General features: G+C 39.0%; 2 protein-coding genes across 2 annotated transcripts in view; one reads left to right on the plus strand and one right to left on the minus strand.

The window, feature by feature from the left end:
* Positions 1-21880, plus strand: part of LOC100474694 (17-beta-hydroxysteroid dehydrogenase type 6) — a 55987-nt gene that overhangs the window by 1191 nt on the left and 32916 nt on the right. The gene's annotated exons all lie outside the window — the stretch shown is intronic.
* Positions 545-21873, minus strand: PRIM1 (DNA primase subunit 1). The gene is made up of 13 exons (XM_034643599.1): positions 21703-21873; positions 20870-21027; positions 15621-15727; positions 15476-15549; positions 14047-14183; positions 13587-13645; positions 12485-12594; positions 11682-11770; positions 11371-11512; positions 9205-9274; positions 8444-8535; positions 2331-2429; positions 545-773 (listed from the first exon to the last, which is right to left on the minus strand). The coding sequence occupies exons 1-13, from the start codon at positions 21803-21805 to the stop codon at positions 754-756; spliced, it is 1260 nt and encodes a 419-aa protein (XP_034499490.1). The 5' UTR covers positions 21806-21873; the 3' UTR covers positions 545-753.

Genomic DNA, 21880 nt, shown 5'->3' on the forward strand with positions numbered 1-21880 from the left:
TTTTGCTATGTTTGGGTGCCCAGTTTAAAATGATTTTTAAAAGATAGGCAGTGGGGTGTGGCCTGACCAATATAAATATCAGTAAGCAAAATTAGAAGTGACAAAATACACTCTCCAGGTATAATGATAAGTGTCTAAGACTTAAGGACAAAGCTCTCATGCACCTACAATATTCAGTCCAGAAATAAGTAGGCTATATCCAGTGAGCTGAGATTAAAGTCTTGAGCATATTACTGCTTACTTGCCTCTACATATGGCAACTGGTAGAAATATATAAAAATACATATGGTAACCGGTAAAAGGTATATTAAAAATCTTAGAATTATCTTTGTATAATACTAACTTTTACAAAATGTCCTCCCATTATTGCTCCTTCCAGAAACCTGGACACTCTCCTTTGGTGGCCTCAAGAATTTTTTCAGCATAATAATTTTTCAAGAAAATGAAATTTTGCTTTGAGCATTAAGACACATTATGGTTCTACAGTATTTATTAAAGATTTTAATTTTATTTATTTATTTATTTGAAAGAGAGAGAGAGAGAGCACGAGCAGGGGTAAGGGCAGAGGGAGAAGAAGACTCCCCACTGAGCAGGGAGCCCGAAACTGGACTCTAATCTCAGAGTCATGACCCTGGGATCATGACCCGAGCTGAAGGCAGACACCCAACCTACTGAGCCACCCAGGCGCCTGAAGTATTTGATTCTTGAAGCTAGAAGATATATCTACATTGGTTTGAGGAAGAGTTGTTATCTTCAGAAATCTTTCTGTAAATCTGGAATAGAATAGATTCTCATCAAGGGAATAGTAAAGGAAAACAAGACAAATCCCATTTATTTTCACATTCTGATTTGCTTAATGCTTCTATTAAATTCACATCATACATAAAGATTTGCTTTCACATTTGCTGAAGCCCACATTATAGGCTGAGCTAGTACAGAACAAGAATACAAAGGACTTAATATAGCCAGTTGGAATGGCAGGTTCATTGAGGCTTTCCAAGTTCAGAGTCATCATTGCTCATTCAATAAGCACATATTTGAGTGTCTACTATGAGTTCAGCATTATCTTAGGCGCTACTCTTTAACCATCATGCATATTATTAAAAAATGAAGTGGAAAGGGAGTTTGTATTTCTATAACACTATTACAGTTTTCTATGGTATTGATCAATCTCCTGAATAATATTCACTGCTCGTTTCTTTCATTTTGACTTACACATATGTTCGGGTCCCTCCAATTCAAAGAACTTTTTCTTTGACATTGCTGTCCTCTTAGTATCTCCTTTTAGTTCCAATATCCAACAGGATTTTATCAGTTCTCTACTGCATTGACACTTGATAATCTCCTTGAAAGTTTCCTTTCCCCTGGCTTCTGTGACACTTTTAATTTTCCTCTTTCATCTCTCCACTTCCAAATCATTACCAACTCTCAAGGATGGCTCTAGTATTTGCACTTTTTGGAGATATCCAGTACTAGTGTCCTAATGGTAGTAGCCCAACTGGCCTCTTGGGCTCCATTTTATCCCCTATCTCTCTCCCCAGATACATTGTTGCTAGTTTTATTTTACTAGATAAAACTATAAATCATGGTACTCCCTTCCTCAAAAACGTTTAATAGATTCCCTGTCCCTATTGAATTAAGCCCAAACTCTCAAGACTGGAATTCAAGGCCATCTATAACTCTGGCTTCAGTCTGCTTCTTCAGATTTCTATCCCATTGCTTCCTGACACATCTTTTTCCAGATTAGCTGTACTATTGATGGCCTCCAGAGTGACCTGATGCTTTTCTGCCTAATGCCTTTGCCTTTGCTGTTCCTTTAAGAATGAACAATCTGTCTCCCTTTTCTATTCCTGTACCCTTACCAAATCTCTGCTTGTGAAAATCCTATGCATACCTCAAGGCATGGTATATTGGCATTGGGAATTAGAATCTATATAGCATCTCAGTGTAAAGAGTTCAGATACCACTCTTCTCATATGAAATCTTCTCAGGTTCTCTCAGTGAGATGAGATCTTTTTCTTAGCATTTTATACTTCTTTGTTTTGTATGTTAGTACTTCCTAAGGGCAGGGAGGCATGGTGTGGAATTCATCTTTGGATAATTAATCTTTGTTTCCCTCATAGTACCTGATACACAGAAGGTGTTTATGTATATCTGTTAAATTGAATTAAGGGAGCTCAATTTTTAAAACACTAAGGATAGTAAGCTAAACCAATAACTTGTTTTAGGAGGGCAAAGGCTAAAGCTCTAAAATTATTCACTTGCTAGATGCTTTAAAGTTCCCACACTTAGGATCTAAATAGCTAAAAGGGAAAGGTATAGAGTCTTACCACTCTTCTTGAGAAGTTCTCCTTTTCGGGATTTATCCAGCTTTTCAAGAAACTGTTCAAAAACTTTTATATAAGGAGCTAGACTGGTCTTCTTATAATCTAAATTATGAAGGCCATGCATTATAATTAGCATTTTGGAAGTAAGAATAACATGACAGTATAATTTTAAGCTTCTTTAAAGAATTCTCTAGAACAAGAATTCTCTAGAACTGTGCTGTCCAATATAATGAGAAATGTGTAGTTTATTTTTATTTATTTATTTATTTATTTTTAAAGATTTTATTTATTTATTTGACAGAGAGAGAAACAGCCACTAAGAGAGCAAACACAAGCAGGGGGAGTGGGAGAGGAAGAAGCAGGTTCCCAGTGGAGGAGCCTGATGCGGGGCTCGATCCCAGAACGCTGGGATCACGCCCTGAGCCGAAAGCAGATGCTTAACGACTGAGCCACCCAGGCGCCCCAAATGTGTAGTTTAAATACTCTAGTAGCAGGGCACCTGGGTGGCTCAGTTGGTTAAGCATCTGCCTGCCTCTACTCCCTCTCCTTGCCGCTCCCCTTGCTTGTATGCTCTTTTTCTCTCTCTCTGTCTAATAAATAAAAATCTTAAAATAAATAAATAAATAATAAATACTCTAGTAGCTACTTTAAAAAGGTAAAATTAATTTAATATTTAATCCAGTGTATTTAAAATATTATCATTAACATATAATAAAAATGGAAATATTTTACATTCTCTTTCATACTAAGTCTTTGAAATCTAGCATTTTATACTTAAAATACATCTCAATTTAGATACATTATCATGAGAAATACTTGATCTATAGATTTGAATTATAAAATAGTGTAAAAGTAGGCTCATATACCCAAATTTCCCAAACATACTTACAAAGTTTTCCAATAATTGAATCAAATATCAGTTTTAAAATTATTAAAATTTTTAAAAAAGATTTTTAAAAAATATTTATTTTAGAGAGACACCCCTTAAGATTTTATTTTTAAGTAATCTCTATACCCAACATGGGACTTGAACTCACAACCCTGAGGTCAAGAGTTGCATGTTCCACTGACTGAGCCAGCCAGGTGCCCCTATCAGTTTTAAAATTTAAATTAATTAAAATTACATTAAAAAAATCAGTTTCTTGTTTATACTAGCCACATTTCAAGTGCTTAATAGCCATATGTGGCTACTGTATTATGACAGTGCTGCTTGAAAATATCCAAACCACATGTACATATCTACTTCTTAGTAGTCAGGCTTTCTAGTATTAGACCAACATAATCTATTGTTCTGTGTTAAGTCCCATACAATATTCCTTTCTTTAGAAATTGTGGCTTCAGTAATAAATAGTTTTAACAACAGAGCAAACATTAAAAATGTGAAGTCAGGGCCATTCTACCTGGAGACAAACAGAAGTTTATAGTCATAGTGCCTTAACTATAGGTATTTTTTTGATTTATATAAAATTTTAAAAATGTACACAACAAAATTTTGAATACAGAATCTTAATCATCTATTTAATTACACAATCTATAATACCCAATAGGGGAGAAAAATCTGAGAACAAGATGAGATTTGGATTTTGGTAGTGTGCTATGTCTGCATGGAAGAGTCCTTGTAATAGTTCATTCAGAAGAGTAAAAAAAGAAACTATACTTAAAAAAAAAAAATTTTAAGGGGCGCCTGGGTGGCTTAGTCGGTTGAGTGTCTTCGGCTCAGGTCATGATCCTGAGGTCCTGGGATGGAGCCCTGCTCAGCAGGGAGCCTGCTTCTCCCTCTCCCTCTGCCACTCCTCCTGCTTATGCTCTCTCTCCCGGAGCTCCATCCCAGGACCTCGGGATCATGACCTGAGCCGTCGGCAGACGCTCAACTGACTAAGCCACCCAGGTGCCCCTAGAAAAGGAATCTTGATGAGAATATTAAGGATGAATATCTGAACTGTGGCAATTATGAAAGTACATTATATTTTGTCCTCAACTTTACATATGAATTTTCTTATAATAATGTAAATTGTATACCAAGGAAACAGTTTAACCACATAGTACTTTGAACCTTTAATTCAAGATTCTAAGCTCCTTGCATATAGGTCTATGTGTTTACTTCACCACTGTGGAATATGTAATAGGCATTCAATAATTACATAAATATTTACTAACTATCTATTATGTATTAAGTACTCTGCTAAATTCTAAAAAAAGCATAAGCCAAACTCTTTGGCTTTAAGAAGTTTTTTTGGGGCACCTGGGTGGCACAGCGGTTAAGTGTCTGCCTTTGGCTCAGGGCATGATCCCAGCATTATGGGATCGAGCCCCACATCAGGCTCCTCCGCTATGAGCCTGCTTCTTCCTCTCCCACTCCCCTGCTGTGTTCCCTCTCTCGCTGGCTGTCTCTATCTCTGTCGAATAAATAAAAATAAAATCTTAAAAAAAAAAAAGTTTTTAAATGAACTGGAAAAACAAGTCCTGTATGTAATAACAGAAAACAATATATAATTAAAAGACCAAAGAGGCATATGGATAATTATAAGACCAAAGAAGCTACCAGTCAGTGTTGACCGAGGTGGCTGTGAAGTAGGTCTTAGAAAAAAGATAAAATTAGGGGCACCTGGGTGGTTCAGTTGGTCAAGCATCCGACTCTTTTATTTTTTTTTTTTAAGATTTTATTTATTTATTTGACAGAGCAAGAGACAGCCAGCGGGAGAGGGAACACAAGCAGGGGGAGTGGAAGAGGAAGAAGCAGGCTCCCAGCAGAGCAGGAGCCCGATGTGGAGCTCGATCCCAGGACCCTGGGATCAGGCCCTGAGCCGAAGGCAGACGCTTAACAAGTGAGCCACCCAGGCGCCCCTAAGCATCCGACTCTTGGTTTCCACTCAGGTCATGAGATTGAGGCCTGCATCAGGCTCCACGCTCTGTGCGGAGTCTGCTTGAGATTCTCTGCCTCTCTCTTTGCCCATCCCTCCACTCATGCTCGCGATCTCTCTCTCAAATAAGTAAATACATAAAATCTTTAAAAAAGAAAAAGAAAAAAGATATAATTACAAGAGAAGAGAACATTCCAGGACTTGTGAAGAAGGGCAGGAACAAATGGTACTAGTGTGAAAAAGGACAAAGGCTTAAAATCACAGAAACTAAAGCGATAGTAAGGAAGTTAAATATCACTTATTCCAACCCCCACAATCTCTAAAGCACCCCTGACTGATGGCTATTAGGCTATTTATGAATACTTGAAATGACAGGCAGTTTATTTTTGAATAGTTATATTAGAAAATTTCTCTTTAAAATCTTCGAACAGGGGTGCCTGGGTGGCTCAGTTGGTTAAGTGACTGCCTTCAGCTCAGGTCATGTTCCCAGGGTCCTGGGTTTGGGCCCTGTGTCAGGCTCCCTGCTCAGCAGGGGGTCTGCTTCTGCCTCTCCCGCTCCCCCTGCTTGTGCCCTTTCTGTCAAATAAATAAATGAAATCTTTAAAAAATAAAATAAAATCTCTGGACAAAAGAAAAAAGATATCCATCAAGAGACAATATTGTTAAAAAATTGTGTTGAAGTAATGTATGCATGTTGTTAAAAAGAATAAAATAGTACTAACAGGTTAGAAAGAATAGCAGCTTCCTGCCCAAATTCTGACCTCTCCATCCTCTTTTTTTTTTTTTTAAGATTTTATTTATTTATTTGACAGAGAGAGAGACACAGCCAGCAAAAGAGGCAACACAAGCAGGGGGAGTGGGAGAGGAAGAAGCAGGCTCCCAGCAGAGCAGGGAGCCCGATGCGGGGCTCAATCCCAGGACCCTGGGATCGAAGGCAGACGCTTAATGACTGAGCCACCCAGGTGCCCCTGACCTCTCCATCCTCTTGAATGGCAACCACTTTTTTTTTTCCAGCACCTACTTCTAACAGCTGAACATTTCCAATGTTCAGAAATCCAAGGCCATTCTTCCTAGGTCTGTGGCTTTTTTGGGGGGAGGGGAAGTAGGAAGGAGTCAGAAAGCGAAGATCTTTTCTTAATTCTCAGTGTTCTGAAACTTCAAAATGATGTGCCTTGGTGTGGGTCTGATTTCTTATTATGCTGAGCCTTTTCAATAAAGGGCTCATTTCTGTGATGGTATCCTATATAATTTTGATATGTTTTTCCCCTCCCTGTTTGTTGTTTTTCTGAAACTCCCATAGTCAGGTATTAGACCTTCTGAACCATTCTTCTTCTTCTTTTTTAAAAGATTTTATTTATCTGTCAGAGAGAGAGAGAGAGCGAGCGAGCACAAGCAGGGGGAGGCAGGCAGAGGGAGAAACAGGCTCCCTGCTGAGCAAGAAGCCAATGTGGGACTCGATCCCAGCACTCTGGGATCATGACCTGAGCTCAAGGCAGACACTTCACTGACTGAGCCACCCAGGTGACCCCTGAACCATTCTTCTAATTTTATCTTTTACCTCCTTAAAATAACAAAATTATCTTTTTTTGTAGTACTTTCTGGAAAATCTTAACTTTTCTTTTCTGCCCTTCCACTGAATTTTGTATTCTAATGATTATGTTTTTGATTTCTAAGAGCTCTTTCTTGTTCTCTGAATGTTTCTTTTCATAGCATTCTGATCTTGCTTCATGGATATACTATCTTCTCTTATTCTGAGGATATTAATTAAAAAAAAAAAAGATTTTCAGGGTGCTTGGCTGGCTCAGTTAATAGAATACGTGCCTCTTGATCTCTGGGTTGTGAGTTTGAGCCCCATGTTGGCACAGAGATTTCTTAAAAAAAAGGGAGGGTTTCTTTGTTCCTTGATTTATCTGTTTTCTGTGAGTTCCTTTTTCCAGTTTTTTCCTGATTTTTCATGTTGGAGATGTTTTTCAAATACTTCATTTTTTTTTTTTTAAAGATTTTATTTATTTGACAGAGATAGAGACAGCCAGCGAGAGAGGGAACACAAGCAGGGGGGAGTGGGAGAGGAAGAAGCAGGCTCCCAGCCGAGAAGCCTGATGCGGGGCTCGATCCCAGAATGCCGGGACCACGCCCCGAGCCGAAGGCAGACGCCTAACGACTGTGCCACCCAGGCGCCCCCCAAATACTTCATTTTTTAAAAAGATTTTATTTATTTATCTGAGGAGGGGAGGGGCAGAGGGAGAGGGACAAGCAGACTCCACGCTGAGCACAGAGCCAGATGTGGGGCTCCATCCCATGACCCTGAGAACATGACCTGAGCCAAAACCAAGAATCAGAGGCCCAAATGACTTAGCGACCCAGGCGCCCCTCAAATTCTTTAGACAGAATGCTTATAATCATTCTTCAAACAATAATAGTGGAATGTACTATGTTTAGGTATTGTTAGAACTGGAAGAGATGAAGTGAGGTTTTTTTTGTTTGTTTGTTTTTTGTTTTAGTGGAGTGATATTCGAGCTTGGGTTTTGAAAGAAGGTAGCAACATTTGACCAAGAAAGGTCAATCAGAGATCACAGATCTGCACTGTGTTACAACAGTCACTAGCCACATGTGGCTATTTAAAATTAAATGAAATTGAAAATCCGATTTCTCCCAATTCAAGGGGAGTGTGCCACACGTGGCTAGTGAGTACCACACTGGGCAGTGCATTACATTTCTATCATCACAGGAAGTTCTATTGGCTCTGTAGCTATAGAGTGTCTCTTAGGTGTTGGTATGTGAAGATTTGGCTTCTATTAGTAGGAAGATTTATAAATTCCCAGCTCCTTCAAATTCTTGAATATACAATTCAACCACAGTTTAGATATATATTTACCATAATACTCTCCGGATACATCAAGAACAAAGAACAAAAGTACTGCATACACAGTAGTTGTTAAATAAATAGCTGTTGAACCTAAGATTGTGAGAGTCAAACAACTATCAACACAAATTGATAATTTAATCTTATAGATCCTGGCATTTAGATGTTGCTCAGTAAATATCTGCTGACTTAAATTAGATTCAACAGCCACTTGGGCAATTGATGAAGAAAGGACAGAAACATTGCTATGGTATTATTTGTTACTGAGCTGGTTTCAGGATAAACATTGATCCATTCTGGGCTGGATCCAAGCAGAATTAATTACTGGACTGACAGAAGGACATCTACATAAGAAACTTATGTTAAAGTGAGACTTCAATATATTAACATACCTCTGGTTCTATGTTTGATATCAGATTCGGCTTCGTTTCCCTCCCTTCCCTCATCATTAATGGAAATGGCATCCAATTCATGGCAGATGGAGCTACAAATAATAGAATAAGAGGTTTTTGTTTTGTTTTGTTTTTTAACTCTATACTCGATGTAGGGCTCGAACTCATGACCCCAATATCAAGAGTCACATGCCCTACCAAATGAGCCTCAGATAAAGAGAATCTTAATTTTTTTTTTTTAAAGTAGGCTCCATGCCCTCTGTGGAGCCCAACTCGGGGCCTAAAATCATGACGCAGAGATCAAGACCTGAGCTGAGATCAAGATTTGGACCCTTCACCAACTGAGCCACCCAGGGACCCTGGAATAGGAATTTTAAAGTTGGTTCTTGGTCAACATTACCCAGTGTATGATAGCACAAGAATCCCACAAGATTTTCTGTGAAAAAATTGTGTAACCAACTAAATTTGGGATATTCTAAAAATCACAATCCCTTCTTGGAGTTTTCCATGCATAATAAAAACTGGGAAATCTTTCAGTAAAGAACATTTTATCTGTTTAAGTCATTATTTCCCAAACTTATTTGAACTTATAATCTTTTCATTAGAGAACAGCAGCTTGTGGTCTCTGGACTCACTAGGGATGCTGCTCTACTAGGGCATCGTCATATAGCCTCAGAGCAAAAGGGGTCTAATTCAGTCTACTTCAAATTCAGAGTAACAGCCACAAACAAAAAAGGAATGATCAATGAACTAGAACATACCTTATGGTTGGAACAGTAAATGGATCAAACTGGTCCACTTTCTGTAAATCAATAGGCACAGAAATACGACCTGTAAGAACCAAAAGTTATAAACTGATGATTGTAAAATACAATCCTATGTTATTTTGGCTAAATCTTAATCTAAGGCTTAGATAAAGGGTTAGATTTATCTGTTAAAAACAATAGCTAGAAATTACTTCCACATTAGCTGTGCTTTTACTTTCTCTTAAAAAAACCAAAAAAAATGGGTATGAAAGACAGTTGGGCTATTATTTAGTGCTCTTATCTCTACTTTTATTTCTATCTCCTTCTTCCTAATATCCTTTTATATTTAAGTACAGAATGATATCAAATTTAGTGAGTCCTGAAAATGAAATAACACAGATATAGTTCATTTCATTAACTTGGTTTATTTGCTGAGATCAGAATAGACACCTATATGTTGGGCATCTTTAGAAAGCATTTTGGAAATAAAATACACAGCATTCTACTACCCTTTCACAATATCCACATCTGGGATAACTCATAAAATTCATTACATCTCAGAAATGAGATAATGAATCTAAAGGATGCCAGGTAAATAACAAGTAAAATAATTAAGAGAATTGGGAGTTGCTGTTTGAAGACAGAGTAAAAAGACTGCAGCTACTTAATGGGAAAAGGATATAATCAAAATATATATACTTATGAACATAATTATTTACCCAAGCCATGAATATTAGAATAAGGGGATATCCACTATAGCTTTAGAGTTAGGTTTGTTTGTTTGTTTTTTAAGATTTTATTTATTTGACAGAGAGAGAGACAGCAAGAGAGGGAACACAAGCAGGGGGAGAGGGAGAAGTGGGCTCCCCGCTGAGCAGGGAGCCAGACGCAGGGCTCCGTCCCAGAATCCTGGGATCAGGACTTAAGCTGAAGGCAGATGCTTAATGACTGAGCCACCCAGGCACCCCTAGAGTTAGGTCTAAAAAAATTAAGAAATACGTAATGAGCACTGGGTGTTATATGGAAATGCTGAGTGGCTGAACTCTACCTCTGAAACTAATAATACGCTATATGTTAATTAATTGAATTTAAATAAAATAAAAAAAGAAATATTAAACTTATTACTAAAAGAAGCTGAAAACACATAGTTGATAGGTTTGGAAAGGGGCTATTCAAATATATGGACTAGAGAATCATTACAAATTATTAAAGGAAACTAGGCAACTTGGGAGAATTGAATGTGTGACAGACACTTTTCTAAGCACTTTACATTTTATTATTTATTTAATTTAAAAGATTTAGAGAGAGCGGCAAAGACAGAGAGGGCACAAGCAGGGGGAGAGGCAGAGGGAGAAGCAGACTCCCTGTTGAGCAGGGAGGACAACATAGGGCTTGAGCCCAGGATCTGGAAACCACGACCTGAGCTGAAGGCAGACGCCCAACCACCTGAGCCACCCAGGCACCCCAGCACTTTACATTTTAGATCTTCACAATAACCCACTGAGGTAGGTACTATATTATCTCCATTTACAGATGAGGAAACCAAGGCACAGAGAGTAATGAGCCTAACATCCCACAGCAAGTGGTAGAGTTGGATTATTGAGGCTAAAAAGGACAACTATATACAATGTATATGTCTCCTGGCTGGATGAAGCAAAGTTTACGTCAATATAGTCAATACAGCAACTGTTATATTTATTTTAAAGTCAGTTTCAGTCCATCAAAACATATCTAAGAGAAATGTGAAGTAGGAAAGCTAAAACTATGGAAAAAGAACTGAGGGAGGAGGCACAATGGGAAAAGCACAGAACTTTGAGTTTTAAGAACTGACTTCTGTTCCTGGCTCTGACACAATTTGTTTTAAGACTGTGAACAAGTCACATTAACCTCTTGGACCACTGTTTTCTCACCTATACAATGAGAGCTGTTGTCCTGTGATTTCTAAGTTCCTCTATAGTTCCAACACTAAACCTCAGAAACCCAGAGGAAAATTATTTATGTAGTGGAAACTCATCTGGTAGCTACTAATTGACAATTAAAAAATAATTTATGTATTAGCTGACAGTCTTTCAACCTTTAATATCTCAGGCATCAGACATATTCATACCCAGTGACACGCTTACTAAAACAAAAAATAAACTCATTTTTCTTCTAGTTTTCTTTACCTTCTTTACATTGTACCTGTTTTAGGATGAACACTAAAAGGGCTCTTCAGTAAATGATTGATTCCTTTGCTAACATTGATATCCAGCCGTGGAAAACAGTACTGGAGCATGATCTCCCATTCAAGCCAGGGTCCACATTTGTCATTTTTGGTATTATCCTAAAAGCAGATCCAAGTCTAGCATGAGGATCAGTAGGAACTTTTGCGGATTTCTTTAAGAGGTTAAAAAAATGGCTTTCAATGATCTTTAACTTACTAAGCAAAACAATTAGAATTTAACTAAGAATTCTATTATTATATTTATAATAGAGATTTCAATGGAGTATACCTGACAGTTGATGCCTTGCTTCAAATATTCCCAACGCTGAAGTGAACTGTGACACTTCTGGAAGTTTTGCTGAAGTTTCTCATGAATTGGTGATGAGTCATTAAGGAACACACTCTTTTAGAGCACATCGATGAACAACTTATTTTCAGTATGTATTACCACAAGGCTATCAAAAGTTTACTAGAAAGTGATTATTGTTTTCTAAAATGCAAATATTAATTAAACACACATCCTTAAAAAATTCCCCTGTAAAAATATATAGTGATATGACAGAAAGAATGCCAAAATAACTATATGGTTTAATGTAAAACCTTTCCCTGGTCTGTACATATTTTGACAAAATGATTCAGCATTCCTTTAAGTACCTTTTAATTCTATGAGGATCGACTTCCAAAATGAGGAAATTTATTTCCAAAATGGTCTCATTTCTTATTGTATTCCAGACTAGAAATACTAAAATGCAGAAAAACAGGAGTTTTGTGTTAAAAGATTAAACTTACAAGAGTAAGTATATGACAATATGTAGGCAGAACACATTTATAATCTAGATCAGGACATGTAGCTCACATAGAAATTGCCCTGGGGGGCGCCTGGGTGGCGCAGTTGTTAAGCATATGCCTTTGGCTCAGGGCGTGATCCCGGGGTCCTGGGATCGAGCCCCACATCAGGCTTCTGCGCTGGGAGCCTGCTTCTTCCTCTCCCACTCCCCCTGCTTGTGTTCCCTCTCTCACTGGCTGTCTCTCTCTGTCAAATAAATAAATAAAATCTTTAAAAAAAAAAAAAAAGGCCTTGGGAAAGGATATTTTCAGGAACGAGGGCTAAAATCTTATCCCAGCTTTCTTTATTTTCAAGAATATCTTGATCAACTAAGGCATATTCTTCAAAGTATTTTTTTATTATGTTTATAGACTTGCTGTAGGAATAACAATAGCATAGTCCTAATACTACTAGCAACACATACACTGCATAGTTTTTTTTGCCATTTGGGAGGCTAGTGCTTGCTTCTACTGAATTTTTTTTTTAATGAGCATATATTAGTCTAATAAGAAGACAGAATTAGCTACCCAACAGAAATTAGCTACATAAAATGGGAATAATACGCCTTCACAGGGTTATGAGCGTTGACTAAGACATTCTAAGGGGGAAGAACCTAGTATAGCACTGGCTTAGAATTCAAGAAATGTTTACTTCTTAAACTCCACAATTTAGCAGATCAATAGCATCATAAATATGTAACAAGGGTAGAAAGCAACCAAGCCAGGACAACATAACAATACATCAGTAGTGGTGTGGGATAGAGTGTACAGTTTCTACTCTGAATTACTTGCTTAACATCTCAACAATATGTAGTGCTTAGCAATTTGCAAACAGACTTCACATCTAATGTTTCATTTAATCTTTGCCACAACTCTTGAGATGGATGGAGCAGATGTTGTTTTCCCCATCATACTTTAAGGAAATAGAGGCTCTAATATTTTATCAGGGTCTTAGAAAGCCACAGAACAGAGATTCCTACTCTTAACGCAATGCTCTTTTCACCTAGAGAAGTAGTGAATTTGGTAGAAAGCGTATGCGTTTTGAAATTAAGCAGACTAGGAAGACATGAATCCTAAATTTAACAATTACTTGTGTGGTACCAAAGAAATTATACAATCTTTCTAAATCCTACTTCAACTACAAATGGAGATACCATCATGTCCCTTATGAAGTTGTTAAGACCAATGATAACATTTGTAAAGCACCTATCATGAATACTGCAGCATAAAATAGTCATTCAATTAAGTCTAGCTATTATTACCTGTAATATGCTACCCCCATAGAGAAACTTGGTAACAACGTAATTCTAAAAGCATGTGTAGGTAAATTAGACACAACTTAAACTGCATGGGGTCTTTTCCAACAGACCTGACAAAAGGGTGAATTTTTTCACTTAGGTGGACTTTCTTTTTAACGTCTTGACCACCCTGAAAAATAAACCATCAAAAAAGAACTTCATGTATATGACACAAATGAAATAATTAAAATTTTTTTAAATGTGTTCTAAAGATATTAATTAAATTCTGTCAAAACATAGAAGTTTAGATGCTATTTTATATAGTCTCAGTACCTGTAACTTTCTGGGTTAACTTTGCTTCACATAATTGAAGCAGAAAAGTAATTTTCCTTTTGCTACAAAGGAGCATACTTACAGCAAAATATGAAAGACCTTAAAAAATGTAGCTACTATGATTATTTGATCTGCTGGTAAGATCATCTACTCTGGAATGTGGATGCTATAAAAGACAGTTTCATTTTTTTCAGTAAACATTTCAGGCTTGGTAACATCTAGCAAATAAAGAAATGTAAAGAATCATTAAGATCTTACCTTTACAAGACTCAAATACTCAACTATCCCAGAACGTACTGCAGAGGACAATTTTCTAACAGATTCATCACAGACCCAACAATGAATACCTCTCCTTCCAGAATATACCCAGAGACGATGCTTAAATCCAAAGTCCTCTGAGGAGGGAAGAAATAATAGGTTTTAAAATCTATAAATAAATTTATAAACTCCTGGTTCTTGCTTATGTCCTTGGCTTCATTTTTACGCCTTATCCACATGTACTCACCTTAACTATTAATTATGTGTAGTTTTCTGTCTCCCATGGTCTTGCCTTCATGTTTATACCTATCCTGTTCTCTGTGCCAAGGATTTCTTCACACCCCAGCATTTCCATTTCTCTCCCTGACCAATTGCCATTTATCATTTAAGACCCTATCTAGGGATATTAAAAAAGTTAATAAATTTAAAGTGTTTAGAACAGTGCCTGGTACATAATAAGCATCTTATCTAAGAGTTAGCTTTTTTTTTTTTTTTTTCTTCTTAAGAGTTAGCTCTCAGGGCACCTGGGTGGTTCAGTCAGTTAAGTGTCTGCCTTGGGCTCTGGTCATGATTCCAGGGTCCTGGGATGGAGGCCCATGTCAGGCTCTCTGCTAAGTGGGGAGCCTGCTTCTCCTTTTCCCTCTGCCTGCCATTCCCCCTGCCTGTGCTCTCTCTCTCTCTCTCTCTCTGTCAAATAAATAAAATCTTAAAAAAAAAAAAAAGTTAGCTCTTTTTAGTGTATGTGCTGCTGAAGCGAGGACAAGAGTTAGCTTTTTTTTTTTTTGAGAGAGAGAGAGCGCAAGCATGGGTGTGCAGGGGTGGCGAGGGGCAGAAGGAGAGAGACAATCCCAAGCAGGCTCCATGCCCAACATGGAGCCCAACACAGGGCTATATCCCAGGACCCTGAGATCACGACTTGAGCCAAAATCAAGAGTTAGAGGCTTAACTGAGCTACCCATGTACACTGAGAGTTAGCTATTTTTAATATCATTATCATTCTTATCATCACCTTTTCTGATCTAATCTCTTTCCATTCCTGTATGCACTCCTGCTGTTCTATATCCCCATGGCACCCTGTGCACATTACTTAATGTAAATGTAATCTTCAATTTTATTTGTCTCCTTCTTAGACTATAACCTCCTTGAGGCAACCATTATCTTTTATATTTCCCTCATCTAGAACAGTTTGTAGCACACAGAGCTGCTCGACAGATGACTGATTTGAGAAAAAACTCACTGGTTTGATCAACAGCTTTATTAGAGTTTCGCATACAACTTTATTCTAATCATTTTTTCTTTTCCAGCCATATGTTTCAAGGAAACATGTTAGAAATCTATGAGATTTGATTATAAAAAGGTATAGACAGACAAATATTCAGAGGAAACAGATTCTTGCATTTGACCCCGTTCAGACACTGCCAATACTTGCCTTTCAGTGCTCGGTCGATTATGCGTATGGCCATTGTCATGAGGGTCCAGCACTTAGAACATATGTCTGCAGAACTGGAGCAGAGGCATCATTACTCACTGTCAGTGATATCACCCACCCTACCAGCAAGGCAAGCAGTGCTTACCTACAACATCTCCTCACATCATCATAGTCTGTCATGTCAATGTCAAACACCAGTTCTTTTTCCTGAGCCTGGAAAGCTCCCAGTTTCACTGTATTGTGTTGATTGGGCTACAAGGAGAAAATATCAATCAAGTTTGTATAAGAGCTGTCATGCTGCCAATTATGCCATTTTCTATCCACACAAGGAAGTGGCCAAAGAGAATTGAAAAAACCATAATATAATGCCAACTCTACTCAGTTAAAGTTCATTAATTTGGATTCTACACACCCAGACTCGATGACCATGTAAATTTCATCTACCTAAAACAGGTTTTGATAAATATGTATTACCATAGATATTTGTTTTACCAGTTCTACTGAGATATAATTGATATGTAACATTGAACAATTAATATTTGCTAATCAATAGAAATCATAATAAAGTTTTTTTTTTTTTTAAGATTTTATTTATTTATTTGACAGAGATAGAGACAGCCAGTGAGAGAGGGAACACAAGCAGGGGGAGTGGGAGAGGAAGAAGCAGGCTCATAGCGGAGGAGCCTGATGTGGGGCTCGATCCCATAACGCCAGAATCACACCCTGAGCCGAAGGCAGACGCTTAAGCGCTGTGCCACCCAGGCGCCCCATAATAAAGTTTTTTAAGGTTTCTGATAAGGAAAAGTACATACAAATAATTAATGCCTTGTTTTTTTTTTTTTTTTTAAAGATCTTATTTATTTATGCGACAGAGAGACAGCCAGCGAGAGAGGGAACACAGCAGGGGGAGTGGGAGAGGAAGAAGCAGGCTCCCAGCGGAGGAGCCCGATGTGGGACTCGATCCCGCAACGCCGGGATCACGCCCTGAGCCGAAGGCAGACGCTTAATGACTGCGCTACCCAGGCGCCCCTAATGCCTTGTTGTTTTAAAGGCCTTGAATTATTACTGGACATATAAGTAACAATAATGTATTTAAAATTTTTCAGTAATTCAAAAGATCTCAATTAGTTTGAACTGAGCTTTTGGCTCAAGCTGTAAGTAGCTTCCTTTGAGGCCGTGGGCCACCAGATATAGAAAGGAGACTGAATACAGATACTTATCTTGTTCTTTTCAGACCTGCACAAAAATGATAGTAAAGGTTTTCTTAAGAAAGGCATAAGTCTTTTAAAAAAGGACCATAGGGGGAAAATTTTTTTAAAATTAAAAAAAAAAAGTACCAGCGAGGAGAAAATACCACCACAATTTTTATAAGGATACCCATAAGAGCTGAATCTTAAGCTCTCAGTAAGGAAAGATAAGAAGCAATCCAATTTACACCTCAGCATCCCCCCAAAACTCAGGTGACAATGGGTATCCCTGGAAAGAAAGAGAGAGAGAGATAGTGGTGAAGCTAAGATTAAAAATAGGAGTATCAGTTAAAAATCTATTTATGAAGCAGTTACTTCCCCAGATTCCTCCATTTAGTCTGCAGAGCTAGGTGACTGTGCTTTCATCTCCCTGGCAAAGACACCTGAATTATTATCTGGAGAACCTCAAATGGTGGGTCTTTCTGGACTGGGATAGGGGGCAGGAACAAAAGTGCAGTTGAAGAAAGTGTATTATTGTACTGATATACAGGGGACTAAGTGGACATTAACGTGCGGAAAGTTGAGACCCAGCCCTCTCCCCCACTTCTATACCTATCACTGCCATCCCAGGCAGGAGACCAGAAGATTCCTCTCTGAAGAATCTGATCAGGAATGTCAGGCACTATTATAGGCTCTAGGAATAGAAGATCAGTGATCAAAACAAAGACCTCTGTGCTAGTGCAGTTTCCATTCAAGCAAAGATCTAGAGAAACTGACATCAGAGCTGCTCCCCGCAAAATGGCCCAGCCAGATCACCCTGTAATAAAAAAATCTCAGCCATGTATACACAACTTCCAATCAGCTTTTTTAGTACTCTATTTTTAAATATAACAACATTTACAAAATTAATAGACTTACGAGGAAAGCCTCTAATATGAAAGAGAAAAAAAACAGGAAAAAAAGCAACTTTGAGAAAAAAGACTCTACAACAGAAAACTATCATTGATATCCTCAAAAGATGAGAATATCAATAAAAAAGTACAGAATGCTCTAAAAAAAAGTTCTTGGAAATTAAAATATAATAGCAGAAATGAAAACCTCTGAGGAAATTCCCCAGAAAGTAGAGAAAAGGACAAAAAAACCAGAAAACAGGAGAAAAAAAAAAAAAAAAGAATTAGCGGACCAGTCCAAGACACATAACATCTAACTTTAGGATTTCTAGAGAGACCAAAGAAAAATTATACATAGAAAAAACTGTATATAAGAAAAAAAAAGATAGGGGTGCCTGGCTGGCTCAGTCAGTAGAGCATGAGACTCTTGATCTCTGGGTTGTAAGTTCGAGCCCCATGTTGGGTATAGAGATTACTTAAAAATAAAATCTTAGGGGCGCCTGGGTGGCACAGCGCTTAAGCATCTGCCTTCGGCTCAGGGCGTGATCCCGGCGTTGGGGGATCGAGCCCCACATCAGGCTCCTCTGATGTGAGCCTGCTTCTTCCTCTCCCACTCCCCCTGCTTGTGTTCCCTCTCTTGCTGGCTGTCTCTATCTCTGTCAAATAAATAAATAAAATCTAAAAAAAATAAAATAAAGAAATAAAAAAATAAAATAAAATCTTAAAAAAGAAAAAAGGAAAATTTCCCAGAATTGAAGGACATGAGTTCATGATCATAACAGGCCATCAAGTATCTAGCACAATACGTGCAAAAAGATGCATGCCAAGGCACATCACTGTGAAATTTTAGTACATTAGGGACAGGGGATAGGGAGAAAATCCTAAGAGCCTTCAGGTCCAACACAGTGGAACAAAAATCAGAATGGCATTGTCTTCTTAACAGCAACACTGGAAACTAGCAGATAATGCAAAATTCTAAGGAAAACTGATTTATAAACTCAACCATTAGTTCAGCATAAAGGTAGAATGAAGTCATTTTCCAGATACAGAAAGGGTCCAGTATTTTCTTTTCCATGCACCTTTTCTCTGGAAGCTCCTGGAAGATGTGCTCTACCATAAAGAGGAAGTAAACCAAAAAGAGAACAAAGGATTTGGGCAACACAGGATCCAAAATGGGAGAGAGGTGAAAGGAAACTGGGGTGATTGCAAGACCATATTTATCCATGAGGCTTAGAGAGAGCAATCAGTCCAGCTTGGAGGTCAGAACTGCCCATGAAATTTCTTTGGGATGAAACTGACAAACTACTTGGTGGGTCTGAATACATCGGGAGATTCAGACAATTGGCAAGGAGTCTGGGGTTGATTTAGTTGATTTTTTTTTTAAGATTTTATTTATTTATGTGACAGAGAGACAGCCAGCGAGAGAGGGAACACAAGCAGGGGGAGTGGGAGAGGACGAAGCAGGCTCATAGCGGAGGAGCCTGATGTGGGGCTCGATCCCATAACGCTGGGATCACGCCCTGAGCCGGAGGCAGCCGCCTAACGACTGCGCTACCCAGGCGCCCCCTAACCCTGATTTTTAATCTAACAAACACATTAGGACATGTGGAAATTGGAAGGCAAGATGAGGGTAAACGGTAAGGTTAAAAAAAAAAAAAAAGAAGAAGAAGAAAGAAAAAGAAAAAAAAAGCTAAATCCTAGTCGGCCTGAGTAGGTCAGTAGATAATGCTTAAAATGGAAAATGGAAGAAATATAAAAATGTTATTTACACACAAGGGGCAAATACCTTAAGAATCAGCTAAAAAGAACTGGTTGCCTCTGGGGAACAAAAAATATGGGAGTAGGAGACCCTTAAAAAAAAGTCTGGGGTACGTGGGTGGTTCAGTCAGTTAAGTGTCTGACTTTTGATTCTGGCTTAGGTCATAATCTCAGGGTCACTGGATGGAGCCTGGCGTTGGGCTCCACGCTCTGCAGAGACTGCCTAAGATTCTTTCCCTCTGCCTTCTCCCTGCTGGGCACAACCTCTCTCTCTCTCTCTCAAATAAATAAATAAATCTTGGGGGGAAAAAAAGTAAAACCTCCATAGAAAAGCTATTATCCCATGAGTGTGTTTCTCCCCCCATGTGTGTATTTTTTTTTTTTTTAATTAAATTTACTTAGCACGAGTAGGGGAGAGGGGCAGAGGGGGAGAGAGAAGCAGACTCCCCAAGCAGGGAGCCCGACACATGGGCCTGATCCAATTACCCTGAGACCCTGACCAGAGTGGAAGGCAAAAGGCAGCCGCCTAACCGACTAAGCCACCGAGGCGCCCCTCCCCCGCCCCATGTGTGTATTTTTAAGGAGAGAAGAAAGGCAATTTTGGTATGTTCATTCATTCAAGAAATAGTTATGGTGTACTCTCTCTGCCAGGCACTATTCTAGGCATTTAGACTGTATCAGTGGCAATGGGTAGGAGGAGTGGCAGGTTGCAGTAGGCCTCGCTGAGTGAAGACTTGAAGAGGTGAGGGAAGGAACCAAGGAGATACCTTGGGAAATGGGCTCTGGGCAGTGGAAACTGCTTGAGCAATGGTCAGTGTGGCAGGAGTGGAGTGAGTGAGGGGGAGAGAGGGGCTTTTACTGAGTGAAGTGGGGAACCACTAGAGAATGGTTTTTGAACAGAGGAATCACAGACTCTAACTTGTTTTAAAAGGATTGCTCTGGCTACTGTGTTGAGAATAGACTCTAGAATTTATAGGAGCAAATTGTTCAGAAGTTTTTACAGTAATTCAGATGAAAGATGATGAGGATGGTAGTAGCACCGGTACCAGTGGTTGGATTTCACATACTATTTTGGTAGAGCTAAAGAGATTTCCTAATGGAACAGACAGAGGAGTGTGAGAGAAAGAGAGGAATCAAGAATAACTCCATGGGGTGCTGGCCTGGCTCAGTCAGTAGAGCATGTGCCTCTAGATCGCGGGGTCACACTGGATATAGAGATTACTTAAAAAACAACACCACCACCTCCAATGCTGGAAGACAATGTAATTCTTTTAAAATTCCCTCCTTTAAACCATGCTTACTTCCTCATTTATAATGTATCAATTTTTTAATCAGTTTTATTGTCCTAGTGAGAATACAACCAACTCACTTCCAAAGGATTTCCAGTCAGTGATGTAGAGTATCAAAGAACAACAAATATTACAATTTACTTGCAAAAAGTTAAAGTGGGACTCAACTAGAATAAACTCTAAAAATTTAACCTCAAAACAATGGGAGCACCAATCCATTCTTGGTTTAAAAAACAAAACTACAAAATACATAAAAAACCGGTTTCTTACTCTGTGGGAATATACCGCGCCTATATCAATCTTGTATGGATTCATTTTCTGCATCTCCTTTTCCAGATCACTCTGGTTGTTGAAGGATTGGTAGCGAATGTAAATATCATCTTTCAATGTGAATGAAAATTCACGGTGTTGAAAGTAATTCTTTATTACTGCAAAATAAATATACAATTTTAAAATTAATTTGGTACTTTATTCGGCCCCGGGCATTAAAACATTAACCAATGACAAGATATTTTTAATGAGCCCTCTGTGCCCAACACTGTGCTACACGTTAAAAAAAAAAAGACCTAGTCCCTAATTTGAAGGGGCTTACCATCCTGCGTCTGATAGAAAAAGTAAAAATGAGGTAAAAGATGCAGAACTATTTTAAAAATGTAATGTCACCTGTCCCTCCTCGGTGGGCACTAGTAAGTTCAGCGGCGAAGAGTTCAGTGCCTCTCGTCTTCTGGGAGATGCCCCGCTGTCCCAGATAGAGAACACGCCTCTGCCGCTTCAAGTTACGACCCAGTAATCTCCTCGGCTCAGGCACCGACCGCGGCAGGTAAACGGGGCACTGAACGTGAGTCCCACCATGTAGTGGTAGGAGCAGCGGCTCTTTCTTTTACTTTGTGGCCGGAGGCTGGTTACCGTAGCCTCTCTCGACCCTTTATACCTCTGATGTGGTGGTGGTGATGGGGGGGGGGGCTCCAGATAATGCAAGAAAGCGCCTGGCACAATGCCTAACGCACAAGAGGCGCTTCCTATTGTCATTCCAAGGTACCCTCCCAGAACCTCCTCACCCTCCCCGCCGAACCACTACCCACTCCGCTCCCGGCTTCCATCACCTCCGCCATAGTTGAGCCAACGATAGTACTGGGCGTAGGGGAAAAGCCTCCGGTAATAAAGCTTAAGCAGCTCGGGCAGCTCGGCTGGGTCAAACGTCTCCATGGAACGCAGTACTCAACGTCTGCAGTGCTACCGCAAGAATTGGCGGGAACCACACAGGCGGAGCCTCTGACACTG

The sequence above is a fragment of the Ailuropoda melanoleuca genome, chromosome 15, assembly GCF_002007445.2.
Source record: "Ailuropoda melanoleuca isolate Jingjing chromosome 15, ASM200744v2, whole genome shotgun sequence".
NCBI lineage: Eukaryota > Metazoa > Chordata > Mammalia > Carnivora > Ursidae > Ailuropoda > Ailuropoda melanoleuca.